The sequence below is a fragment of the Pollicipes pollicipes genome, unplaced genomic scaffold, assembly GCF_011947565.3.
Source record: "Pollicipes pollicipes isolate AB1234 unplaced genomic scaffold, Ppol_2.1 Scaffold_7231;HRSCAF=8579_pilon_pilon_pilon, whole genome shotgun sequence".
Lineage (NCBI taxonomy): Eukaryota > Metazoa > Arthropoda > Thecostraca > Pollicipedomorpha > Pollicipedidae > Pollicipes > Pollicipes pollicipes.
Window position 1 is genome coordinate 26,007,975 of NW_023597034.1, and position 27,227 is coordinate 26,035,201.

A 27,227-nucleotide genomic window follows, 5' to 3' on the forward strand; every position below is an offset into this window, starting at 1 on the left:
TAATTTCCTCGCGGACTTGATGCGAGAATGGATACCCAGAACGCCGAGTGAGGTATGCGGCTTGTGCCGCGCCTTCTCGATTTAACGGCACATTCTTAAGTAGCCATTTTTTCATTCTTTATTCTGAGATCTTCATATGCTGCGAGCGGTCTTCTCTCGCCGCTATCATATACCCTGCGTGATGTATACTCAACACGAGTCCAATCAGAGGCGAGGAGCACAGCAGACTTACATGACATATTTCAATTCACAGCGACAGGCGACAAGACGCTTAAATAGCATTATTTTAGACTTTTAAGATGCTGCGCCTTGGAGGTTCAAAAGCTGTTTTTCGGAATCCCGACGTATTCTCATTCTGGGAAAAAGCAAGGGTGAACTTTTTGATTCAGGTAATGTCTTAAAATCAGCATGCTGCTAGTTGTAGGGACGGGTGAATTCTGCTGTCAGTAGGTGAACATTTATCTCTAGAGGTCACTCCTGGCGACACGTCCATTCCCCTCCGATGCTGACGACACCGCCGGCGCGGGTTCGCGCGCGCCGCGTGCTGCCGATCCGGCTACCTCGTGACTGTAGCTCTGGCGTCAGGTTCGCGCTGGGCCCGGACGGCCGCTCCTGCCTGCGCGACGCCTGCTCGCAGAACAACGGCGGTTGTCAGCACGTATGCAGCCTGAGCGCGGGCCAGCCGACCTGCTCCTGCCACGACGGCTACCGGCTGACCGGGGACGGCACCTCCTGTGAAGGTAGCTCCGCCTCCCCCGCGGGATGGCACTCCTCCCCCTCCCCTTCCCCTCCCCCGGTGCGGCCGGCAATGGCGTGTCGATGTCCGGACGTGTCACGAGGCGGATCGGCCCTCAGATTCAGCTCTCAATGCTTGTGTCATGACTTCAGAAGTCGTCGTGGACCGGTTACGCGTGTGCTGAGTTCCCAAACGGATCAGCGTGGTCGGTTTGGCTTTGTTAGGCTTATCTATTTATTCCGATTTTTATTTGATACATCAACCAGACAGTTGGTGGGAAGAATAAGTACTGCATTATTGGAACATGTGGATACGCAGCGTAGTTATCGCACGGGTTAACGATGCAGTAACGAACGCACAAACCGTAACGGGTCCCAACACACTTCTGACGCGCGCTACTTGATCGCCTTAATGATCGCTGAATGTCTAACTTGTTCTGCAACTCGAAATCACTGGGAATGCAGTTATTCGTGCAACGGGTAGTTCTCTGAGGCGTTGCCAACCGCCTGATTCAGCGTCTAGACTTGCAAAACACGCCCGTGCACTTAGTCTACGGACTCAGCACCTTTAAATTGTCCAGTTGTCTCCGTCGGGTATCTTGAATGTTGCATTGTTTAGAACCTTAGTGTTTGCTTATCTTACCAAGGCGACTGGAACGAATTTTGGCACGACATCAGAACCGTTTAGTTTGCTTTTATTGCTGCAGCAACACGCAGCTGCATGCAACTACAGCTGTTGGCAGTGTTATTATAAATAAACACGTTTGGGTATGTCGCTACATCACTGCCTGCAGTTGGGTGTCCTGAGTCCTAGAGCGTGACATTCTGCAAACGCAAGCATGCAGTGTGGCCATGATCAGGAGCAGGTTTGTTGATTTTGACACAAACCGATCATTAATTTGTGTGTGTTGACAGTCATTTCGCGAGCGCAAATAAGCGGCTTATAGGGGACGCTGCGTAGCACTGCAGCTGTCCTACAGACAAACAGACTGTCTGCTCTGGAAAGCTCACTCTAGACCGTCCGTCTTTGTCCGGGGATGCAACGTACTGTGCTGATCGTGTGCCCCCCCCCCCCCTCTCCTCGTACCTGGCAGACATCGACGAGTGCAGCGAAGCAGTCACCCTGTAACCAGCACTGTACCAACACGCCCGGCTCCTTCGTCTGCCACTGTCGCACCGACTACCAGCTGGCCGGCGATGCCAGGACCTGCTACAGTGAGTGGCCGGCGCTGGTGAACCTGCCGTCCAGGTCAGCTGCTCGCTGCCAGGGCAGACGCTCGCTGAACTCCGGAGGCTTTCCGTGAGGCAGCCCAGGCTTCCGCGAGGCCATCCGCACGGACATCGTCTAGAATGCTTTGTGCAGTAGCGAATTTGTGGACTGCTGCCTCACGCACCTCGTAATATTTTTGAAATACGCAATGGATCTTGCAAGCGAATCCCCAATCGGTACGTTTAACGCCTCAACCAGTGTCTTGTCAACAGAAGCCATAAAATATTTTTAATCGTCGTTGACCTTCAATGAAAATCGCCACCATTTGTAGTTGTAATTTCGAATAAATTCGTTCAGGGCTGGGTTAGTTTGGTTCGAGTGTGGGCCCACCATTGGTTGAAATGTCACTGAAATCGAAGCAGCGCCCTTGCAGCTCACGTCGCCCTTTCCCCAGACGTGTTCACGGTTCTGGTGGACAAGTGCCTCCACGGCAACGGAGGCTGCGACCACATGTGCTCCAGCGGTGACTCCGGTCCCAGGTGCTCCTGTCACCCTGGTTATCAGCTGGCGGAAGACCAGAAGAGCTGTCAGGTGGGACTGAGGCACCAGAGCGGCTGTGATGCGAGAGCCGGAAAAAATTGTGACTGCGAGAGCCGGAAAAGATATCTGGGAGATCATGAGAAAGCTAGAGGATCTGTCAGGTGGGACTGGCAGAGCTGGAGGATTTGTCAGGTGGGACTGGGTCTTTTAGAGAAAGTTTTGTATGGGTTTGGGAGCGTTTGGTGGAATGTCTCGCGGAAACGTACATACTTGTTTGCGCAGGCGTAGGAACGGGGAAGGGGGAACGCTAAACGACACCCACACTTTTGGGGTTTAAGGGGTGATTTCAGAGTTAAGCGGTGATATGATGATGCACATACAGGATTTACTGGCAACTCGCGTCATCATCCCCTTGTACGTTTCTGATATCGTTCGCCCGCGCTTCATTGTTGTGACTCCTGCCCTCCCTGTCTCGCTCAGTCTTTGAACAATGCCCTGTGTCAAATGAACCTTACATTACAAACCATGAGTGACGCCGTGACTGATTTAAGTGCAGATAAGTGTTGGTCTCAAACATCGCAAGGAATGCTGAACTGAGTCTGGCTGACTCTGCTGCCCTCTACAGGACGTGGATGAGTGTTCGGGAGAGGCCCACAGATGTCAGCACCAGTGCGACAACATCCCGGGAAGCTACCGGTGCTCCTGCCGGGTCGGCTATCTCTTGGTCAACGGCCAGCAATGCCAGGGTCGGTTGGGCACATTCCAGGGTCGTCCTCGGCAAATCGCAGCCATCTGAAATCTATGCTCATCAAAGCAAACAGCACACGTCGCGCCGCCGCCCAAGCCCATACAAAGTAGCAAAAAGGCGAGCGACGTTTCCGTTCTGAGTTATGGTGGCCACGTGGCGATGCTCTGCTCTGGTTTATACCCTGTCCGGGTATGCAGTCGATTAACCGCGATACGTCACGGTCACCCTCCAGCCGTAACGGTCACCCTCCAACCGTGACAGTCGGCTGTCCGGTGCCACAGACATGGACGAGTGCTCGGTGCAGAAGGGCGGCTGCGAGCAGGACTGCACCAACACGGAAGGCTCGTTCCGATGCTGGTGCCGGCCCGGCTTCAGGCTGGACCCCGACCAGCGCTCCTGCGTCAGTGAGTTGGGCTCTGGGCTCACGCTCATCACTGCGACCAGCGCTGGTGGGTGACAACGCCGCTGTGTCCAAGTCCTTCTGTGCGGCCCGAGTCCAGCTGTTCGACCCGAGTCGGGCTCTCTGCAGGCCCCAGCGGTGTCGTCTGTGAGTCTGAGGCCTGTCGTCAGTCCGTCTCTCGGTCCTGTTCGCGGCAGGCCCTAGCCTGGTGGCCACTGAGTCCGGGCGCGGGCGCGGCAGTGCTGACCGCTCGACCGACAGACCTGAGACGGCCGCTCTGTTTCAGAGACATCTGACGTCGGGCAGGGCCGCGATCTGACGGGACGCGTCCAGGGTGACGGGCCGTCCCCGGTGCTACGCACCCTGAATCCCGCCGAACAGGGTGAGATGGGGGCACGAGCATCTTGTGACGCAATGCCCATGAGGCCCCGGTGTCGACGTTGCACTCACATGAATGTTACCTCGATGAGCTCACTTTATGCGTCCAGTGGGCGGGCGGAGCGCCCCTTCTCGCCAATCGCTGATAGCCTCTACTGTGGTGGATTGGAAGGACAGTTGCGAACATCAGCGGATGCTCTGCACCCTGCTGCTGGTCTCTGAAGCTCTGACACCTGCCCCCGCCCCCACCCCGCCCAGACGACTGCGGGCCTGGCTTCACCGGCCCCCTCTGCAACCTACCATGCCAGTCAGGGACGTACGGCGTGGGCTGCAACCAGCTGTGCACCTGTCTGAACGGCGGCACCTGTCACCACGTCACAGGTGCGTCCCATGGATGCTCGGTACCATGCCGACGCGTGTGCGTGCTGTGGTGTCGTGCCCGGTGTCACGGCGTGGCTCCGGTGATCCCCCGTCCGGTGCCATATGGTGTCGTGCCCGGTATCACGGTGTGGCTCCGGTGATCCCTGTCCGGTGTCTCACTGTGAGCCCCAGTGATGTCTCGTTTGATCCAAGTGTGAGTGGTGGCATTCTGTTCGGTGACATTAAGATTGGTGATGTTCCGTCCAGTGTCACAGTGTAACCGGAGATGGCCTGTCTTGTGTATCAGCGTGATTGGTGATGCCCTGTCTGGCAGCACGTTTTGACCTATTATGTTCTGTCTGGCAGCACAGGATGACCGATGATGTCTTGTCTAGTAACATAGGATGACCAATGATGCTCTGTCTGGCAGCACGGGATGATCGGAGATGCCCTGTCTGGCAACACAGTGTGACCGGTGATGTCTTGTCGGATCATGTGATGTTCTGTCTGGCACCAGGTGACCGGTGATGCGCCTGTCTGGCATGACAATGTGACTGATTGATGTGATGTTCTGTCTGGCAGCACAGGGTGACCGGTGATGCCCTGTCTGGCAGCACAGGGTGACTGGTGATGTCCTGTCCTGGCAGCAGTGTGACCGTGATGTCCTGTCTGGCAGCACAGGGTGACTGGTGATGTCCTGTCTGGCAGCAGTGTGACCGTTGATGTTCTGTGTGGCAGTACAGAGTGACCGGTGATGTCCTGTTTGGAAGGACCAGTGACCGGTGATGTCCTGTCTGGCAGCAGTGTGACCGTTGATGTCCTGTGTGGCAGTACAGGGTGACCGGTGATGCCCTGTCTGGCAGCACAGGGTGACTGGTGATGTCCTGTCTGGCAGCACAGGGTGACCGGTGATGTCTTGTCTGGCAGCAGTGTGACCGTTGATGCTCTGTCCGATACCCCTCTGTAACGGACGCTGTCCTGTCCGCCGCGTTGTTACGTGCCCGGTCGGCGCGCCCGTGTGACCGGCGCCGTCCGTGGTCGTCAGGACAGTGCAGCTGTCCGCCCGGCGTCGGCGGGGACCGGTGCCAGCAGGGCTGCCCGGCCGGCCTCTTCGGAGAGCGCTGCGACCAATCCTGTCCCATCACCTGTCCCGGCAACAGGTCAGCGGCTCTGGCCCGCTGTGCGGGTCACGCGGGACACCGGCAGGCACTTCTGTCGCCTCATGTCCCGAACTGGGAACAGGGGAACATTACAGAGCAAAAAGGTAGCCAATTAATTCGTTACGGTTCATGGGTTCGTGATGTTGTTTTGAAATCTGAGACTACTAATCAGATTGGGGAAATTTGGAGTGACGTGTTGTCGAACCCGTCAAGATGATTTGCTGTGCTCACCAGTGTGCAATGTTGTGTCTGTGTTTGGCATTGCATATGCTAGCCGGTGTTATGCTAAACAAACTGGGCATTGCGTATGGCAGCCTGCACGTGATTTTTGACTGAGCCTGGCTGAGTGGCGTACTCTGCTGCCGCGTTGTATTTTATGAATGGCGACCAGCAGCACATAACCTGTGTTCGTATTCAGCCATGAGGTGAATGAGGCCAACTGGCTCCTTCTGTTAGCGTACAGCTTTGAGGAACACTTCTGGATTCCCGGTGACTGGTCCTCCTGTCCACAGATGTAACCGGCAGTCTGGTTACTGCGAGTGTCCACCTGGGTACTTCGGCACTAAGTGCTACGAGATATGCCCTCAGGGCACGTTTGGTGTCAACTGCCAGAGCAAGTGCAATTGTTACAAGCCCAACACCTACAAATGTGATGCGGAGGTAATGTTCCTTCACAATAAAAAGGCTTCACCTCCCATGCCAAACGTCTGAGCCTCCGTTACTGTATTTTAAGGTATGCATAGAGTGATGGTTCCTTGAAACAAGGCGGCTTATGGTTTGAATGATTTTTGGGAGCGATGTAGCCCCCGTCCACGCACGTTTCCCGATGTCGGTAAGACGACGGTAATTCGCCTGTTTTAATTGCTTTTTAATATAATATCAGAGATCTCTGTCCTGAAAGTGCCAGCTAATGGCTACTTTTATCGCATAGGCATATAGGATTGGTGAATGAAGGATTCGTTCAAATGATGCTGCAATTCGTAAGGTGTAGTTTTGCAGCTCAAATACTTTACTGGGGAGTTCAACTCTCAGGTCAAACTACGTTCACAAGCTAAGCTTGCCTAGGACCGAAATTAGTGTTTCACGGCATGTGCCAGTGCTCCTCCAACCGTCTTCACACATTTGAGAGGTTAGCACCTGTTGCAGTCAAACCCGGAGTTTCCGGGCGTAATTTTAGCCGTTTATCAGTATCTTGAGGCGGCGTGTTGCGCCCCATCCATGAATGTCTCCGAATCTACATAAGCTGATCAGACGAACGCAGACGACAGAAGATACCCCTGGATCGTTCAATTCAAGCACATGCCATTTTGTTGGCCTGTACGTTAGTCGTGATGATTGCCAGTACAGACTGGGTTAAATGACATGACGTTTATCTGTTTGCCAAACTGTAGATCCATTCAAACCCATCGCAATGATCCCACTGAATAGAACTGAAATGGTAAATCAGGATGGCGTATACCATATCCTAGTGCATTTTTGAGCTGACGTCTGTATACCTATTCCCATTTCAGGTCAGTCATGTTTATATCATGATTTTAGTTCCCCTCCTAGGGTAAATCACATCGAAACTGCACATCGAAGGACGGCCCTTGGTGTGAAGGTCTATCCACGTTCTATTTTCGTCTTTTTTGAGCTCGTAATACAAAGGGACGACTCATCAGCACGATGAAATACCAATAAAATCCTCAAACACTGAAAGAGGTCAAGAACCGGAGCTTTGTTGCGATCCACCAGCTCCTGTGGTCACTGCTGGACGTGACCCAAGGTGATAGACTGATTCCGTGAGCAATACGATTCCGTCGCGCTTTTTGCCTGTAATGTGCTTCACATTCAAGCTCGATGCTATCTAGATTACACAGAAGGCCAAGTCCAGCTATGTGAAGCTCTCCTCGATGCCCTGCTTTGGTCGATTTGGTTATTTGCGCATTTGATTCTAACGTCATGCAGTTTTGAAATTATATTCCCAAAAGCGCGCATCAAACAAGCTGTTACGGAGCGTCAGCCGATCTCCCCCAAAGTGCAAATTGAGGTACAATTTATCCCGACTTTGAGCGTGCTCCTAAGTCCCCTAGCAGACCGTTTTCAAACTCGGAGCAGATCGTTCTCAAGCTCGCGACGGCCGCCGAGTAACCGAAAAAAACGCAATCTGCATTCCGACACGTCTTGCGTTTTCAGACGGGTGTCTGCATCTGCAAGCCCGGATTTCCGGTCCGCCGGTGTCAGGTCAAATGCCCGCCGGGCACGCACGGACCCGGCTGCTCGCGCAACTGCTCACACTGCCCCTCGGCACGGTGTCACCATCTGTCGGGAGAATGCTTCACTACTGGGCCGAAGTCGATCGCCGGCGAGTCGAATCAGCGCGGCAATGAAATAATTTCTTCTGCTGCGACGAAATGTGAGACATGATTAGGGTCATGGAGCTTGTGTAGCATTAAGGGGGATGGCTAAAAAGTTTTTGATTTTTACCTGCACTGGTGTAAGCCTCGTGCCAAATTTTTCAAATGTTGGAAGGCTCAAGACCCCAGTGAACCTATCGTTCCCACAAGTATGGGCATGTTTGCACTTTAGTTTGATCCCTTGTTCTGTACTATTCTAGAGGTTTCTAGATCCTTTGCTCTGATTATTCTAGAGGTTTTACGTTCACCGATATTCTGTATAGTGTTCATGTACATAGGCCCGTGGGGTGGATGGATAGGGGTCCCCATGACGGCCAAGTCTGGCTGGAGGACCCCCCGGTGCGTGTAGTTTGCCCCACCGTTATCCGCTATCCTTCATCCCACAGCCCCGAGATGGTCACTACTAGCGGAAAGGGCTCTAAGCCAAACCAAACCAAAATCGAAGCGTCACCAGTTTGTAAAGTGTCAGCCGTACCAGCTGAAAAGTGTTCACACCTTGCAGCGAAACGGTGCCGGTGCCATGGCGGAGTCTGCAATGAGATGGGACGCTGCATCTGCCCGCCTGGCTTCCGAGGGCGCAGGTAAGCCCCCGTTAAATGCGGGGCGCGATACTCTGTGCTCAGGACGGCCGTAGTTCCACTTTGGAGGACAATGCGGAATTATGACCTTCCAATCAGGAAATGTTCCTTTCTGAGTCGGGTGTGGCGAAATGAGTTACTTTTTCTGGTGAGAGCGTTGCACGAAGACGCAAATGTGACATATTTAGGCCCTTGTTTCCAAGCTAAGGATCCGAAACTGTGCAAAAGTGCATCTGGAGTAGGAAAAGGCGTTGGCCATTTGTTCATGGCGCATTTCTGTCGGGTTTGTGTTGCATGAAGGCATGGGCCAGATCAGATTCGAAATCGATTTCTGACTTATGGGATTTTAGGTCTCGAACTCGTCTGTTGTGGTACACGACACACACACACACACACACACACACACACACACACACACACACACACACACACACACACACACACACACACACACACACACACACACACACACACACACACACACACACACACACACACACACACACACACACACACACACACACACACACACACACACACACGCACGCACACACACACACACACACACACACATATGTATATATGTATATATATATATATATATATATATATATATACATGTGTATAACAAACACAAATAGGTACCAGTTGAAACACACTCAGACTGGCACTCGCCAACTAACGCGCGCCCGGGTGGTCGGTTGAATACTCTGCGCTCGGGTGTGAGTCTATTTCAACTCCCGATATCATATGATGAACTACTATATGAACCCCTGGACCCCTCAAAGATAAAAAGAGCCAGACACAGCAGAATCACAGGGTCGGCTGGTCTCCGTGTGAGCTCATTTGTTTCAAAATTTAATCTCTTAGGTTGGCCTTCGGGTCAAATGAGGTCAAATAACGTCAAAATCAAAATTTGTGTGTAATGTGCCCCCAGACCTCCTCGTACAACAGCCTTGAACCCAAATACCTGTCCTAAGGAAAAGATCACTGGTGTTTACTTAAGGTCAGTGACCTTTTTACCTTCATAAGATCGTAGTGACCGAACACTTAAGAGATGGTTTTGATTTTTGAATTTGAAAATTTGTTTAGGTTTACGATGGGTGGTACGTTCCTAAAAACAAAAGGACTGGTCTGGGTCATTTAAGTTCAATGGGCCTCCTTGACCTGTAAGACGTCCATAAAAGATGTATGTTGCGGTCCCTGTTATCAATAACTTATAAATAAGCATCATAAGCCACCCTTTACGCTGGTTCGATAAAAATGAGGCTTGTTTTGGCCTCAGCTTGACGTTAGTTTTGGCCTCAGCTTGACGCTAATGCTTGACCGTAGGTTAATGGAATTTGCTGTAATTTTGAATTCAGTTAAAGCGTTGTCTAAGAAACTATTTCAGAGATGTATGCTTTTGTCTAGCACCCCGTTGCCACACCAGATTGAACAATTTTATAGATATTGCCGTCGCTGATAGCCACGACCTGATTTTGATCTGCCGTGCATCAGCGATGTGACAAAGTATACAAGGTACATTTAGTTTTTAAGCCAAAACATACGCTATCCAATTGCTTACAGCTGTGCAGAGTGGTGCGGCTACGCCGCTACGTTCAATAATTAGTTTGGAAAACTTTCCGGGGGCCAATTGACGTATCTCCACCCAAACACGTGTTCAAAAGTAATTGACTCGAGGTTGGACTTAGACACAAACCTTACTAAATATGACTTATCCTCGAAATCCGTGATTCCGGAACCCTGGAATTTTGGCTCAAACTCAGATTCAGAACAAAACTATTCAATCATCAGCTCATATTTGAAGTCACGGATGTCGAATTGTATTATTTTGGGTGAGTCACTGCCCCCCCCCCCCCCCCAATATTCAATTTGGCCCCCCCACAGCGAGTTTGGCTCCTCCACCAACCTTCTGGAACTCAAGTTCATGTCGGACATTACAAACAGAGGCTCGGAATTATCTACATGAATGTTTCATGAATGTATCTACAAGAATGTTTCTAATGATTGTTTCACAGGAAAAATAACCAAAGAAAGTGAAAACTGCGGTATCATGACCAGCTTAGTGTAACTGATCGAGTTAGTTCCACTTTGAATGCTCCGCGGTCGTTCCGTGTTTGCTTGAGTTTTTCTTCTGTCTTTTTTCTTCTGTATGCTGCATTTCTTTAATAATACGATTCATATCTGTGGTTGGGCATGGTCTAGTTTTGTACCATTTTGGGAGTGTTTTGGTATTATTCAGCGATATTTAAGCTATAGAAACTGCAGCAAGTTGCGTTGTTTTGCTACGAGGTCTCAGCAGAAAATGAAAACAAACTGTAATAAAGTTATTAGCCGTCGACATTTGAAGAAACCTTTCATATGCGTCGACCTTTACTTCACATACATTTTCGATGAAAAAGTTGCAAAAACCTGACGATCGACACCAGCCGACCAAACCGATCGCGATAGTAGTCCGACCATAACCGCCAACACAAGCCGTGTCGAACATACCTAATGGGAACGATGCACATGCACCCCGCCTAGCGGCAATCAGCAGGCATTGCCGTGGCAGACATCACCAGTCACGCAAATCAACTTACGCTGCTCCCGGAGGCGTGTGAGTCCTACAACGTCCGAAGCCACATAACATCGACGCTAAGTCGATTACTGCGACCCGGTTACGACGATCGACGCCAAACAAAATTATATTAATGCCCAACAACATCTTGAATGTATTGACATAATTAATATAGCTAAATATATGCATTAATAATTGAAAGCTCTTCGTCAGTCAGAATACCGGTACCGAACGGCGGGCTGCTGATCCCATTTCAGCCAGGGGCCCGTTATGCCAAACCGTCGTCTCTGTGCCAATTATTGGACACCTCCGACGATAAGGGATCGTTTGCATCCATGAGGGTCCTTGCGTCTATTTGGGAACAAGTGGCCGTATCAGGAGACCTCCGGCGTCAGGGAGGCGACCAGTGTATGATGTATCCCTCTAAGGGTTTCCGTATCGACCAGGGGATCCTGCCCCAATGTCAACGACATGACGGCCGGCAGGCACCCCACGCTGTAACCGAATGGCCCTGAAGCCCCTGACCGAGAAATGTAATGTGCACCATATTGGTTTACCCACGGGGCCCCTTGCCCGGAAAAGGAAAAGGGTTTCGTTTGTGTGTAACAAGGCGGATCACAATGATGTCAAAAATGAGAAAGGCCGACACAAGCGAGGCTTCATGCTTGTTCAGGATCATCATGTGAAACAAATTACGTGAAACAATTTTGGGCCTACATGCTCACAACCTTAGCAGCAAGAACACCAATGGCCGGGGCTGCAGTCTCCATGAGACCGAGCGGCGTTGGCCAATACCGAGTGCAGCAGTGCAGCACTGCAGCTAACACCGGGTGGTGGGCGCCTGGTGCCGGAGAACAGCCATCGTGAAATAATGCTGCTAAAAGCATTTGAAAACAATTCATACCGTTACGACATTGACGCTGGCGTGTATTCAACTTCAATAACTTTGAGCTTATCCTCTGAAAAGATAAATAGCGGCAGCAACAAGAAAATAGAGATTCTGCATTTTCTTGTCTAGTTCTACCAACGATTCGCGGTGCTATGAATGCTAGACTGTTTATATTAAAAACCTAAAAGTTGCACAGATGAAACATATTCCCGGACACCCTCGAAGCATTCTTATCGCGTTCAAAAGCATTTCCTTCAGAGACGTTGTCGTTTGCCTCCGCCCGTTGGCCACCGCCTAGTGTTAGACGCAGGACCGACGGGCACGGCCTCCGGAGACTGCAAGGGCGGGTGTCGGGGGTTTTTGTTGTAAGACTTGCGAACGCGCACGGCCAAAACTGGGCTATGAAGTTCTTTCCTTATTTGATTGTGGACAAAGTTGAGCGCTTTGAGACCAAAATAGGCCAATATGAATGCAAATGTACGACCTTATTTGGATCTAAGATCTAATTTCAGGATATTTGTACAACCCAGAAAAGCTCCGGCGCAGCCCCTGTTTGCTATCGGCTCAGGAATAGTCCACTGAAACATCATAAAATGAACAGCACCGGTGTGCTTCCTTCAGTTTGTCGACTGCAAAATACAAATAGCATTGCATCTGTTGGTGACACCTGACTTTGAAGAAGGGCAAGGCTCCCCTCGAAATCAAGTGGGGCATATCCGGTGACTTCTTTTTTTAGGCGGAGCCTTACCCCAGGGGAGGGCTTATTCAACCCCATCCGCCCTCCACGATTACCAAGACTGGCTGAGTCTCTCTGTCGGTACGCTCATTGAGCACCGAGTATACGTATGTCGATATTATCCCGTGGTAACGGAAAAGCTAACTCAACCGGAAACGTTGTTACAATCAACCTGTTTTACGCATGACATTGGTATGACGGCTGTTTCATTTTTCACACGCTCGAAGTGAAACGGATGATAGTTTTCCTTTCATGAGGCACAACAGCTTGGAACACTGTCCCCAGCCGTAAAGCTGGCTTGCATTCGTCTTCGTCAAAGAGCGAGGGAAAGGGATTCTCAACAGGAGGACTTCTGCCTGAGCGTATTTGCGGAAAGGTTGAAAAAACATGTTGCTAACTTATGCGTGGATGATTATTAACAGTATCTTACATGCATTCGTTGGCACTGATATTTACTTAAATGCATATGTCTTATCGATGACGTTTTGGTGTACCGAGAACCTGCGTATAAATGAGCTATGAATATGTGCCCACATATATTGTGGACGCTGGACAATTCTTGTACGGATGAATAAATACAAAAATCCTGAGCACATAATGATAAATTATACACCAACTAAACTTTTTTGTATGCAAGAGAAAACTACAATTGCATCCCGTCAGTTTCACAAAGCAAGTGCCTTTGTAAGAAGTAGATGCAATCTGCGATGCTTCCATGCACGGTATATATATATATATATATATATATATATATATATATATATATATATATATGCATACAACTGATAACCAGAACATTAGGCACCAAATCTGAAAAGTTTCTGGCCCTGTCCCCTTAGGACGACTTCCACGAATCTGCCCCCAATCATTTTCAGAAATCGACATCCATGCTTAAAGCAACGAAACATAACTCAGCAGTTCAGATTAAAAGCAACATAAACATAACATAGCATCGTATTGAATAGTCTGCACTAATTCTACCAATTTAACTTGTATCGTTTGGGATGGGGCTGAAAAATCGTTATCGTACGCTTTGGGACGGCGACTGCCAGACAGTGGACACGGTTGCCATTTAACTTGGTATATTTATTAAGTTGCCATTTCGGATGGGCCTTGATGACGAAAGCATATTCTTGGTAGATTACATCACGCAAACCTACCTTTATTAGTTACAAGATTATGGGTCAACGCCTCCCAGACTGTTTGCGCACTCATTATTTATCCACATTTCAAGCCTTACTCAGCTGCTGCCACTTGCGTTTGTGGCAGTAAAAACAGCGGTGGTCTGGACTTCACATAGGTATGGTCCACCTCATGTCTCAAGTGGTCCAGCAGGTGGCCGTAAAGATTGCATGCCATGTCACGTAGACAAGGGGCAAGGAACTCAGTTGGTGGAATATCAGATATTTGGGCCCGTAAGTGACATTCATTTGGGATCGAATTCCAAAAGCTGTGGCGGTATAGCTCGTAGATGCTAGCCAGTTGGCAAATGGCCAAACTGATCAAACTGAAACGGGAATGGTTATGTGATGGTTACATTACACATTACATGGGATGGTTACATTAAAACAGATAATTATTTTCGAAGTTTTGCGTAGTGGTATTCGGGTGATTCAGGCTCAGCTTAGGTTATTGCGTAGACCCTGGTCCCACCACGTTGTAAGCTTTATTCTTTTTGAACGAGCGACTATGTCCGAACGTGCAGGACCTGATGCCGCTACCCTGCCGTACCCCTATAACCTGGCTGTACCGGCTTCCTACTCATTCACGTTCAAAAGCAGGCCGCATAAGGTAAGTGAAAGAAGTTGTATGTCATTAGGCAGTAGTAGTATCGATTACCGTTTGCATTTAAATTCACTTGCCCGCTTATTCCCACTGGCCGCTTCGTCGTTCGGCCTGAAACAGCTCACCGTTCCGGGGGCCTACTGCTACTGTTATCCCTGAACGGGCCTACCGACCGGCCGAGCAACGGCACGAAAGCGGGGCGCACACCAACCACAAACCGCCCCTGTGCGTGGTATGAACCCCGGTACTGGAGATAGCCAGACCGTCGCAGCTGTTCTTTCCCATCTGTTAGCCGGTTTGTGAAACCTTGTCTAACCTTCGCTTTGCAATGGTCTTTCCGAGCTGACAGAAACCAAAGAAAGACTAAGTAAACCGTAAAACACTACATGACAGCTGCTGGGCTGGTGGGTCCGCTGGGTCCGATTCCGCCATAGTGGGGCCAGAGCCGCCTCACTCCAGCCGGTCGTGAGTGGTGTGGTCCGCGGCGTTGCCGGTCTAACATTCTCCAGGTGTTTCTCCGAGGAATAAGGCTATTACTACGGTCTTATCTAAGTACATTTTTGTATCAAATCAGGAGACATTCTCACAACATCCGTACTACAGGACTCGTGCTCATATGCAGTGAAACTGGACGGACTCGGGCTCATGTGCAGTGAAACTGGATGGACTCGGGCTGGGAGTGACTCTCGGTACTCCTGCCCCAAACTCTGGAGTGGAACGCGGATCCATGTGCAAAGGGTGAACTTGAGAATTGGCTCGGATAGCGAGAGCGATAACTTGATCTGGCGAGGCTGCATTTGTGAGACGTCTAATTCTTTGAGCGGCAATGCTGAACGTACACCGGCTCGCCGGAGTTCAACAGCGGCTTGCGTCTTACAGTTCAATATTTGTGTGTTCCTATTACATAGCATGCTGTATTCTCCCGGACTTAATGATACCATACACATATATCCATATATATATATATATATATATATATATATATATATATATATATACACGTCCAGCATTCTTACTGGCTTTTCCTTGAGCATCTGTAGCTCACATCAGGTATGTACAGGGACACGATACATGACATTTTACCTTTCACGAAGTCGAATGCGCTTTGGAATGAGCTATTCATTAATGGCTGTTTTGCACCTTCGAGCGTGGTGGCACGTAAAAGTCCAGAGTCTTATTTGCTTTTCACCCACACCATTTCAAACAAAAGGGCCTTCTTCTCGGTCATTCCGGGCAGAGATAACCGTTTCGGAACGACGACGTTTTCCGTGGCGCTCACCAGGCAGAACCCCTGCTCGCGGAGAAACTGGAACGTCTCAAAGTACCACAGCACTGGCTCGTACGAAGAGGGGGAGTGTTCGAGGTCCAGGAAGTGCACCTCCATTCCGAGCTGCCGCACGTGCTTGAAAACCTCCAGCTCCTCGCCGTCCAGCCAGGACCACTCGTTGCCCTCGATGTCGACCTTGAGGTAGTCGATGTCGCGTCGCTGGTGGCCGAGCTGCGCGCGGAGCTGGGCGAGCGTGGCCATCCTCATCGGCTGCTGGGCGCTGCTGTTGTCGCCCGTCAGGCCGACCGCGTGGAAGTGGCCGCCGAACTCGGTCGGCCCGTCCGGCCGGCCTACGGTCGGGTCGAACGAGTGCACTTCGCAGCCGTGCTCGACCATGGCGCGGTCGAAGCTCCAGTCATTCGCCACGCCCACCGAGTAGACGAGGCAGCGGCCGGGCGGCGGCCGCAGCGCCGCGTCCATGCACACCAGTTTGTCGCCGTCACCGTTGGCGGCGCCGCCGAAGCGCTGCAGGCGGCGGCAGCAGGGCTCGGGAGTCTCCAGGTATTGGTAGAGTGCGGCCAGCAGCTCGGCTGTGCGCGTCGGCGTTTGGTCCAGCGGACTAGCCCGAGGCCATCTGACGAAGGAAAGACATTGTCGTGAGGGACGAACGGGTTATTCCATGACCGGGTGTGGTTTCCTATTCATTTGGGGCTTCAGCGTCGCCCCCCCCCCCCTCCCCCGCCCCATTTTCATAAGACGGTGGGCCAAATCTGAGAAGAAATCCGTTTGTTGGCGCATTACGGGGTAGGTTTCTTCACTTTTCTCTGATCACCTTCCCTCCTTCCCCAATTCATTTTGCGAACACACACCTGTGGCCGCCTGATGCAAGGAAATACGGTTACATGGGATTACTCGAAGCGACTGAGACAGCGGAGCGCAGTCAGACGGGGACGCAAGGGCTGACACCGGACGTCTGAGATAGGGGAGTACAGTCAGACGCGTACACAAGGACCGACCCCGGACGTCTGAGACAGGGGAGTACAGTCAGACGCAACACAAGGACCGACCCCGGACGTCTGAGACAGGGGAGTACAGTCAGACGCGTACACAAGGGCCGACCCCGGACGTCTGAGACAGGGGAGTGCACAGTCATGAGACACAAGGACCGACCCCCGGCGTCTGAGACGGGGAGTGCATCAGATAGGACACAAGGACCGACCCCGGACGTCTGAGACAGGGAGTACAGTCAGACGCGGACACAAGCACCGACCCCGGACGTCTGAGACAGGGGAGTACAGTCAGACGAGGACACAAGGACCGACCCCGGACGTCTGAGACAGGGGAGTACAGTCAGACGCGTACACAAGGACCGACCCCGGACGTCTGGACAGGGGAGTACAGTCAGACGGACACAAGGACCGACCCCGGACGTCTGAGACAGGGGAGTACAGTCAGACGCAACACAAGGCCGACCCCGGACGTCTGAGACAGGGGAGTCAGTCAGACCGCGTACACAGGACCGACCCCGGACGTCTGGACAGGGGAGTACGTCAGACGCCGACACAGCGCCGACCCCGACGTCTGAGACAGGGGAGAGGGAGTACGAGTAGACGAGGACACAAGGGCCGACCCCGGACGTCTGAGACAGGGGAGCGCAGTCACACTCTGACCCAAGGGCCGACCCTGGGCCGCCTGAGCCAGGGGAGGACAGCCACTAGGGTTACCGCACCTCTACCGTTGGCGTCACCCGCAAGCCCGCACAGAGCGTGCCTGCAGTGGCGCAGTCGGCACGGCAGCGCGGTCGCGGGACACCAGCCCTCGACGTGGCCCACTCACCCGGAGACCGCCTGGTGTCGGGAGAGATGCGCCACCACCAGCAGACCGGCGACGACGCCGGTCAGCAGCAGCCTGCCGAACAGCGGTGTCCAGCGGCGCTTGACGTGGGCCCAGGTTCCGGCCATGGCGGCCGCTCACCTCGCGCCGGCCGGCGCGGGACCACTGGGTCCGAGGTGGCCGGCCGCCGCCGCCGCCGCCGCCGCCGCCGGCCGCCGTGGGGTGGTTGACCTCGGGACGGGCGTTCGGAGCCCAGCCCAGCATTTTAATGGGCAGGCGCATCGCGGGCTAGGACGGCTCTCAGCTGCTGTTGTGTTGGGCTGGGTCCGGCCGGGCGGCTTCGAGCAGTTTTGCGTGCTTCGTAGCCGTGGTGAGTTTAGACCGCCATCTTTCAACGGACTTATCTCATTCCTTTCTGGTCATACGGGGACAGGTGGAAAGGAACCCAGCCGTGTTGTTCAGGCTCGCTGTCCGGCACGAAGTGGTCCGGCCCTGCCGAAGTGGCTGGTCGTGAAACGTGTTCAATGTGTTTGTTTTTTTAGATTTTAGACGGGACGACGTATGGTCCGGTTTGGTAGAACACTTCCAACATGTTTTATGCTTGTGAAATGTGCGTGATGTTATGCGGCGTCATGAAAGTACTAAGTGACCTTTGCATGGCGGTCAAAGGCACCGATTCGGTCGGCCCCTACGATTTGTCTTATTTTTGGCACGCGTGCATGTAGTGGAGTTAGATTGCCCACAACAGATCACTCAGAGAGAAGTATTCAGTTTGTCATCCATTTTCCCGGGTGGCGAAAGTGATGAAATTCTTGAAATTCATCAAATACGATTATTTCACACCTGACATGACTCGCTCGGGTCACGCTGGGCGACCCGTCAGATTTCTCTTATTTTTAGCTTCCTGGTATCCCCGGCGATGCTTTGGTCTTGAAAAAGGTGAACCGTAAAGGAAGGATTTGAGACGTTTGTATTGGTTTCATGTTCGAAGATCGGTGTGACCTGTGTCGTGGTTATTCGCATTTGTACCGGTTTTTGATAGTTGGACACGCGCCAAAGAACTTGCCAGTCTCAACTCATTCGCTGGAGCAATACAGATGACACGGTCACAAAAAAGTCATTCTCCAGGGCGTTCAACTTTAAAGAATCCGACTTCGAACGGTGACATACTATTCGCCGATGTTGCTCATCAGTCTCAGATTATCTCGTAACGGTCACGAAAACGACCGTCCTCTTCTACCGAACCGTTCGACCAGCTGACTAGTTAGCAGGATCACGTGCCCTTCGAAGTGCAGCGTTACGGTCAGTCAGTGGGGTCACGTGCCCCTCCGAAGTGCAGCGTTACGGTCAGTCAGTGGGGTCACATGCCCCTCCGAGGTACAGCGTTACGGTCAGTCAGTGGGGTCACGTGCCCCTTCGAAGTGCAGCGTTACGGTCAGTCAGTGGGGTCACGTGCCCCTCCGAGGTACAGCGTTACGGTCAGTCGGTGGGGTCATCACGTGTCCCTTCGAAGTGCAGCGTTACGGTCCGCTACCCGGTTTGGGCACTTCGGCAGGGAAAGGGCCTAGCGCTGGGTAACCGACATAGGCCTCACCTGACACGATGTGACGATGGATAATGGCAGACTGGAGACCGAGGTGCGTTACTCTCCTATTGCAGCTGACGTTCTGCGCCAAAAAGCATTGCGGTTTCATGGCTTTTATGTACACCCCATTATGAGTCGTGCTAACTTGCGACAGGCAGGACAGTTGGGCTGGCTGCTCAGTCTGCATCAGCCGACGTAAAGTCAACCCCGGAAGTGCACTGGCTCAGTCAGATTGAGGCTCATTACACTCAGAGGCCGGCTTCGGTTCTTGTTCATAGTCACGGTATAGCCTCGGATGGCAGGACCAGCTTGAACTCGAAGGGCATGTTAGATGGGATGAGAGAGAGAGAGAGAGAGAGAGAGAGAGAGAGAGAGAGAGAGAGAGAGAGAGAGAGAGAGAGAGAGAGAGAGAGAGAGAGAGAAGAGAGAGAGAGGAGAGAGAGAGAGAGAGAGAGAGAGAGAGAGAGAGAGAGAGAGAGAGAGAGAGAGAGAGAGAGAGAGAGAGAGAGAGAGAGAGAGAGAGAGAGAGAGAGAGAGAGAGAGAGAGAAGAGAGAGAGAAGAGAGAGAGAGCGAGAGAGAGAGAGAGAGAGAGAGACGGTTCATTAAGAAAAGGATGGTTTCGAGTATCAACTCATACAGCACATGTGCAAAATATTCCCCGACGAAAATTTGCTATGAGTATGTACCGATCAACGTATTGAATATTCTTTGCCTACAAGACCAAGAATCTTTGACTCAAGATTATTTCCCTACTATGAGCGATATTGTTGGGGTGAAGATGTTCGCGCCCTTGGTCTAAGTTGCCATGATGGTCGCCATTTTAGAACTTCAGAATCCTGGTTTCCTAGGGGCATGATGGGCGTGCCTTGCCTGAACATTCAAATTGTGTGATAGTAGCCATGATGGCTGCAGGCTGCTGAGAAGCTCCAGCGGATAAGCTCGCAATTGCTCCGGCTCTGGGTCAGTCCTCTGACTTGCAGGTCCCTGTCTCTCCACGCTTTTTCTCCAAAGGCTTGCAGTTCTTGTCGTCAGCGGCGAAGTTTTCCGGTGCCAGGTCGACCAGCCCGCTGAGCCAGGCCAGATCTTGGTGTCATTCTTCCAGGTCAGGGAAAACCTCGGGCAAGAGGCCGTCGACAAACTCCGCGTTTTCTCCGGCGGGCGCTTGTTCTGGTTGCCTCGGCTCTGAATTCATGCATTGTCAGTTTGTAAGAGCTTGGTTGACAAACTGTCCTGCCGGTTTTCCACCGTTTAAATGTGTACACATTGGCGGCGAGATGTTTACTCAAGCTCTGCTTGTCACTTATTATTCCTCGCGCTGTTATTGATGTAACGCCAGAGCTGAACAGCGGCGCAGGAACCTCGTTTCAGAACCATGCTCAATTCGTATTTCCGAGTTGTTCTAGTCGTTGTATTTTTATCCTCACTCGGTCCGTCTCCTCACAACTGGCAAATATGAAGTCGAGTATCATGCGGCAGTCGATATTCCTCGTCACCCCGATAGGTTTCAAATGATCGGAAGCCGACAGTCGCCACTGCCGCCAATGTGACCCCGCCATAGCTGACCCTGTAGGGTCAGCTATGGGGCGGCGGCGAGTTTGTTCGCGCGACACCACGCGCGATGGTCTGGTCTGTACCGTAGCGTCACATAAACCCTCCTGTCGTCGCACTGATGCGGGAAATACGAGGGTTTGTGGTCTGTTATCAACTGCTCTTAAGTTATTTGGACTCCAACAGCAGATTTTTCGCTTTAATACTTATGCTGACAGTCATAATAGAGTGGCGATTCCCGACAAAGGACTAGCCGGGATTTCTAAGTTTCTCACCGAATCGCATGGACGCAATAGGTATGCACGTAAACCAGTATGAAAAGTCAGTGAAAGCTTATATATTGCGTGAAAAGATGACCTGGCTCGCGCTTAGGTGAACCAGCGATCTAGAGGCAAGTTAACTGAGGGCACATTGAAGCGTAGAGCGTTGATAGAAATGGTTTGATATGTGAGATGGGCGCACGGGGTGAGTTTCAGAAGTTCAGTCAGTGATGGCAGCTGGATGGCTGTGAGAAACTCAACACTCCCGGTCGATCTTTTGTAGGCAATCTTGTGTTGTCAGCATCACCGTACATGCCCATATGCCAAAAATACAAAATCGTAGAGGCCATCGAAAGCAGTTTCATTCAACGTCATGGAAAAGTCAATTAGGGTCACATGAGTTCTGAGGTGGAAAACTGAGCTTACTCGTGCATAATCAAAGCGAGACCTGATTGAGATACCGTCGGGTAGATAAGGGCAGCTGCAAGCTCAACCCAATGCTACCAGCCGTCTGAGAATATGAAGTTTAATTTTATGCGCTTGACGAGATCCTTTGAGAACATGGGAATGCCACCTCTGAAAGGACACTACCCCATTACGAAGCATTTGAGCATGCGCCGTGCGCAACCCATTGAGACGCAGTGCACACATGGTTGTTTCGCGATGATTTCGAGAGTCAGCTCCGGTGGGCTAGGCGAAGACAGGACGTGGATGCCATGTTTGGGCAGGGCAGGTCAAGACGAATCCCCCGATGGCGATGATAAGGTACGTCCCCCTGAAAACTCCTCCATGTTTTAGTGGGATGATCAGCTGAAACCACTGAAAGCAAATTATCGCGTGCACCAAGCATTTCAGCACGCCGTTGTGTTCAACTCGTCGATATGTGTCATACGCATCATTTTCGATGTTTTTGAAGAACCTTTTGTACGGGCGAGTCGTGAGCCGTCTTGACAGACCTTGCCACGTTACAGTTTATGCCAACGTAGCATGTGTGTATGACAGGCTCCAATGTCTTTGACTGTTCACAATGGCCGGCTTGTTCATCCAAATGTAGAAGTGATATATGTAGTCAAAGTTAAGGTGAAATGCACCACTATAGGTGGAGGGCATAGGGAGTAATGCCTTCTAACAGGGCTCTTGCGTTCTACTTGGCGGCAGCAACCAACCTTTGCTTACGTTTTGATCTTCTGGTCGTAATTGTGAATTCGCGCCACCATCCGTTTGCACTCCCACACCATCGGCGCCTTCATATGTTTCCTCCATAAGTCGTGGACTTCCGGTAACGCGCATGTTGCATGCCAAAGAAAATCGTGAGTTACATTTCAAACCGCTAACGTTGTCTTTAGAGTCGTAGTTGGTCCAGTATTGAGGCAATACCATTACGAGATTGAGTTTGTTTTAACTGCGTAATTTAGATCGTTTGAATCTGAACCGACTTGCAACTGTCCGAGGCTGCTCGGAATCGAAGTCTCCACGCTCAGTAAGTGTGAAAGCCGCCCGTACCAAGGAAAGTCCGTACAATAGTCCAAAAGTCCGTGCAATAGTCCGTAGAAAGTCGACGCAAGTACCCTCGATTCATAACCATGTCATTCAGTTCGCGCCGTAGAGCTGAGTTTACTCGTTTCCGACACCAGGTGCCGCACGCCCTGCCGCCGCAACCGGTACGGGCCCAACTGCATGTACCGGGGCCGCTGCCGCAACGGCGGCGTGCTGGACCACGTGGCCGGCACGTGCGCGTGCGCCGCCGGCTTCTACGGCAAGCTCTGCGCGTCCAGGTGTCCGCACGGCTACCACGGTCGCCATTGTGCGAAGGTGAGTCCGGGCCGCCCGGGGGGAGGGGGGGGGGGGGGGGCGAGGCGCAGGGCGGTCCGGTCGACTCGGTGACGGTGTGCGTCGCTGCATGATGCTTGTCATAGATTGTTTTCAGCGCAGCCGCGGTCGTTTGTGTGTACGGATATTTGTGTGTACGGAACTTTCAATAGGTTAGCCTTAGGCATATAGTGTTGCATACAGAGAATGGGCCAAGACATAACATCTACATCCGCAATTTCGGGGGAAGTTTCGCCTCTGGTGGGTTTACCACTCCGTGTGAATATTTCAGTTGCACTCAGTCGCGCTTCTGTCTCAGTCAGGCCGACGCCTGTCCTCAGCCAGCAAAGCAGTCGCTATGACACTGGGCGGCGGTTGTGCCGGTCGCCGCCTCCCCAGACATGACCACTGTGAGGCTGGGCGGCGGTTGTGCCGGTCGCCGCCTCCCCAGACATGACCACTGTGGCTCTGGGCAGCGGTTGTGCCGGTCGCCGCCTCCCCAGACATGACCACTGTGAGGCTGGGCGGCGGTTGTGCCGGTCGCCGCCTCCCCAGACATGACCACTGTGAGGCTGGGCGGAGGTGTGCCGGTCGCCGCCTCCCCAGTGATGACCACTGTGAGGCTGGGCGGCAGATGTGCCGGTCGCTGCCTCCCCAGACATGACCACTGTGACTCTGGGCGGCGGTTGTGCCGGCCGCCGCCTCCCCAGACATGACCGCTGTGACTCTGGGCGGCAGGTGTGCCGGTCGCCGCCTCCCCAGACATGACCACTGTGACGCTGGGCGGAGGTGTGCCGGTCGCCGCCTCCCCAGACATGACCACGGTGAGGCTGGTCGGCAGGTGTGCCGGTCGCTGCCTCCCCAAACATGACCACTGTGACTCTGGGCGGCAGGTGTGCCGGTCGCCGCCTCCCCAGACATGACCACTGTGAGGCTGGGCGGCAGGTGTGCCGGTCGCTGCCTCCCCAGACATGACCACTGTGACGCTGGTCGGCGGTTGTGCCGGTCGCCGCCTCCCCAGACATGACCACTGTGACGCTGGGCGGCGGTTGTGCCGGTCGCCGCCTCCCCAGACGTGACCACTGTGACACTGGGCGGCGGTTGTGCCGGCCGCCGCCTCCCCAGACATGACCACTGTGACTCTGGGCTGCGGTTGTGCCGGTCGCCGCCTCCCCAGTCATGACCACTGTGACGCTGGTCGGCAGGTGTGCTGGTGTTACAACGGCGGCCGCTGTGACCCCGTGACCGGCGGCTGCACCTGCGCCCCGGGCTACATGGGCCACCTCTGCCAGGACGTCTGCCCGCAGGGTAAGCATGACGCTCGGGCGGGACTGTGCTGTCATTGTCTCCACCCCCACCAGTTTGGTAGAGGGGCACTGGATGGTGTTGGACGGGCCCAGCGGCCGCACAGGTCCTCTGTGCTTGGGCCCTCGGGTCAGATCTGGAAAGCTGAAGGTCCATTTCAGCGGCAAACGGGCGTTCCGTATAATGCACAGCAGCAGAGAGTGTGTTGACTGTCGTTCTGACCGCTTTCTGAGGCCGCTGTGGAGTGAAGACCCCGTGAAACAAAGGCCACGATACGGCAGCGGCAGTTCGATGTAGCATTGACAGCATGTTACACATACACACATGACTGGGTGCATGCATGTATTCACCCAGACGTGTATCTGGCGATCTTGAACAACAGATCGCCGGCATGCCTTAGCGACATCTCTGGAAACGGTCACATGACCATCCCGCTGACTATCTGTTCCTTGAATCATGGTGCCGTGTGTAACGTGAAATCCTTCGAAGAGGCTTAGGGGTTCCTACCCTGCCCGCCGCACCGCGACCAACTGGCCATCGAAGACCGCCTGAGCACCCCGCGTCCGCTCCGGCAGGCACATTCGGCCAGGACTGCCGGCTGCCGTGCGCGCGCACCCCGTGTGACCCGGCCACTGGGGCGTACCCGTGTCCGACGGGGCGCGCCGGGGCGGCGTGCGAGAAGCCGTGCCCCGCCGGCCGGTACGGCCCGGCCTGCCGGCGCCGCTGCCGCTGTTCGGAGGGCACGCCCTGTGACCCGGTCAGCGGCGAGTGCAACTGCTCGCCCAGCTGGCTGGGCAGCTCCTGCCGCCGGCCCAACGGTCAGTCGGGTGGACAGCTGGCGGCTGCTCGGCCTAGTCCGCTGTGTCTGTCGACGGTGTCCGGTCAGAGCGGCCGGTGAGGGGTTGGGAGCGGGCAGCAGCCGTCGGCGGCTGCTCAGTTGACTGGCAGTGGCCACTCTGTAGACCCGGGAATGGGGAGAGGGTGGCCGTCAGCAGATGTTAAGCTTCGTCCTGAATGCTCACTGACGGCATCTGGTCTGACCTGTTGATGGAACCTGGCCAGACATCTCGTAACCACGCCAGACTGCAGAATGAGGCCATTCATTGTTACTGTGCTGTGTCCCCGCTGCTGGAACCTTGAAGCAAGCTTGTAAGTCTTAAAATGTCCTCAAACATGCAAAGGCACTGTCGCAGGTGACGCTAACCGGGGCGTTTCCTTTTCAGAATATTATTTATTAAAAAGCGCAAGCCTAAACAGTTCGAGGTCAGAACTGTAAGCGGCTGCCACCACTCGCCGGAGATCATACCAGCATCGCCGCCATCTGTCGGCCGGCGGCCACTCAAGCCTCGCGACCGGCCGACTGCTCCGACACAGATGAGCGGTGCGGGCGCCCCGGCTGCCTCTGTATCGGTGTTCTCCGCGGCGGCAGGCGGTGTGAGAGCCGCCCGCCTACCAGGTAACCAGCCGGCGCCGCACCACTGCTGAAGCTGTCGCCGACCAGCGCACCTTTGGCTCGAACTCTCCCGGCACCAGCCGCCACAGGAGCGCCCGCGGTGTGCCGGTGGCCGCCCAGCGGGCCTGTGACCTGCTGAGCCGCCGCGGGATGCGGAGAGGTCGGCGGAGGTCACGAATTTTGCGTGCTAGTGAGGCTCTTATGGACGAGCTCTGTGCTTCAGGCCCCAGTGGTGGTCGGGCCTGATGTGTGCTGATGTGCTACGTGACGCCGCCCCACCCGACAGTGAGATCCGTCGCATTGTGATGAGGCTGTCCGGTACCGCTCCAGGTCTATAGATGTGCTTCCATTGGCGTCGTGCTAAGTGGGCTTCTGCCCCCCCCCCCCCTGCCCAACACTACGTGTGACGCGTTGGCTGGATTGGGAGCCACCCTAGCCAGTGTGCGGCACGCGGGCGCCAGAACAACTGCCGACTCCCTTGCCCGCAGCGCCGCGACCTGTCTCGCTACGCCTAGTGGCCGATTCCATTTAGCCGGGCCTTGCTGGTGACCATAGCGCCCGTGTCTCCCGCAGTGGCGGCCTCTTCGCTTACCGATCTGCTAATACACTAAACGTCACGTGCGCACTTACATGCAAAGCGCAGGTTTTGGCGGCGGATTTTCTCCGACCAAGCGGAGCCCACACATCATCAGCACCTCCCGTCGTCAGTTGCCGACCCAGAGCGCGAGGCGCGGCTCCTCCAGGTCCTTCCCTGAAGGAGCTAATCCGTCTCCGCCGCGAAGCCGTCAGCAGAACCGTCTGCCGCGGCCGCCTCGGCTCCGCCGGCCGGCCGCGCTGAGGCGGGCGGACCGATTCTCGACCCACCGCAGACGTCGCTGGACGGTGACGTCGTGACGCCGCGGACGCGAGCGTGACGCGTGACGCGACCGTCGAGCCGGTGGCGTGAGGCGACTGTGACGCGGTACATCGCGCTGCGTTGTCCTCTCGGCCCGGCGGCGACCGGAGGGTGCGCGCCGCCACGAGCGGGACCCGGTCCCATCCCGTCTGCCACCGCACGACAGCGACAGACGCCGCCCGCTTGGCAGAGGCTGTCAGCGGCAGGGTCGCGCGGTAGAGTCGACGGCTGCCCTACACCTTCAGCGAAAATCGGCAACCGCTATTCGAGCAGACGGCCGCAGCATGCTTCGCGGGCAGTCGCGAGAGAGCAATGGTGTATTTCCCCAGCCAGTTAGATTCCAGCCCCTCCTAACTTTAAGAGAGTGGGCAAAATCCGGAGGATCCGGAATCGTTGGTCGTTTAATTTGCCGCTAACAAATCTAGATCAGTTTGCTGGCGCATTTTGGGAGTGAGTTGAGTCATTCCCGAGTGACAAGCGCCCCCCTCCCCCAACTCACTTTGAGAGCCTCGCGCCTCACGCTCCAGCGTGAGGCTCGAGATTCGCAGCTGTTTCGCCGTGCGCTTATCGCCCACGCGAGACCGCGGGCTAAACCCGCTCTTTTAACCAGTCAATCATAAACTTAATGTTGCACGTTGGTAACGCGACCTCATGCCACGAGTATGACAACAGTTGGAGCGACACCTTTAAAAGCTATCGGTCGTCTGCACTGCAAGTGACCTCGCTAGGCAGCTTTTCAGCGACAGGAACGTCTCAAAATCGGGCGAACAGGATCATAAGCCGTCTACAGCGA

The 27,227-nt window shown here is 53.6% G+C and overlaps 2 protein-coding genes across 2 annotated transcripts in view; one reads left to right on the forward strand and one right to left on the reverse strand.

Annotated features, from left to right (window-relative positions):
- The window catches only part of LOC119109293 (multiple epidermal growth factor-like domains protein 6), a 64,274-nt gene extending 38,106 nt beyond the window's left edge, over window positions 1-26,168 (forward strand). Inside the window, exons 4-18 of the mRNA XM_037232891.1 lie at window positions 586-740; window positions 1,830-1,950; window positions 2,400-2,536; window positions 3,111-3,231; window positions 3,515-3,637; window positions 3,920-4,015; window positions 4,270-4,392; window positions 5,417-5,531; window positions 6,044-6,191; window positions 7,707-7,926; window positions 8,430-8,508; window positions 22,607-22,784; window positions 23,987-24,089; window positions 24,662-24,904; window positions 25,310-26,168. Of these exons, the coding sequence (XP_037088786.1) occupies window positions 2,456-2,536; window positions 3,111-3,231; window positions 3,515-3,637; window positions 3,920-4,015; window positions 4,270-4,392; window positions 5,417-5,531; window positions 6,044-6,191; window positions 7,707-7,926; window positions 8,430-8,508; window positions 22,607-22,784; window positions 23,987-24,089; window positions 24,662-24,904; window positions 25,310-25,362 (1,683 nt within the window). The 5' untranslated portion in view covers window positions 586-740; window positions 1,830-1,950; window positions 2,400-2,455 and the 3' untranslated portion in view covers window positions 25,363-26,168. The remainder of the gene's footprint in view (window positions 1-585; window positions 741-1,829; window positions 1,951-2,399; window positions 2,537-3,110; window positions 3,232-3,514; window positions 3,638-3,919; window positions 4,016-4,269; window positions 4,393-5,416; window positions 5,532-6,043; window positions 6,192-7,706; window positions 7,927-8,429; window positions 8,509-22,606; window positions 22,785-23,986; window positions 24,090-24,661; window positions 24,905-25,309) is intronic.
- On the reverse strand, window positions 15,483-17,730 carry LOC119109294 (methyltransferase-like protein 24). The gene is made up of 2 exons (XM_037232892.1): window positions 17,582-17,730; window positions 15,483-16,379 (listed from the first exon to the last, which is right to left on the reverse strand). The coding sequence occupies exons 1-2, from the start codon at window positions 17,704-17,706 to the stop codon at window positions 15,653-15,655; spliced, it is 852 nt and encodes a 283-aa protein (XP_037088787.1). The 5' UTR covers window positions 17,707-17,730; the 3' UTR covers window positions 15,483-15,652.
- Window positions 26,169-27,227: the final 1,059 nt, after the last annotated feature.

What these genes read in the sequence shown, in the direction of transcription:
- LOC119109294 (XM_037232892.1), bottom strand. Translation starts at nt 17,706, where the DNA reads ATGGCCGGAACCTGGGCCCACGTCAAGCGCCGCTGGACACCGCTGTTC. An exon ending in CGACACCAGGCGGTCTCCGG is followed by an intron (nt 16,380 to 17,581) that starts GTGAGTGGGCCA and finishes TTCCTTCGTCAG; the next exon opens with ATGGCCTCGGGCTAGTCCGC.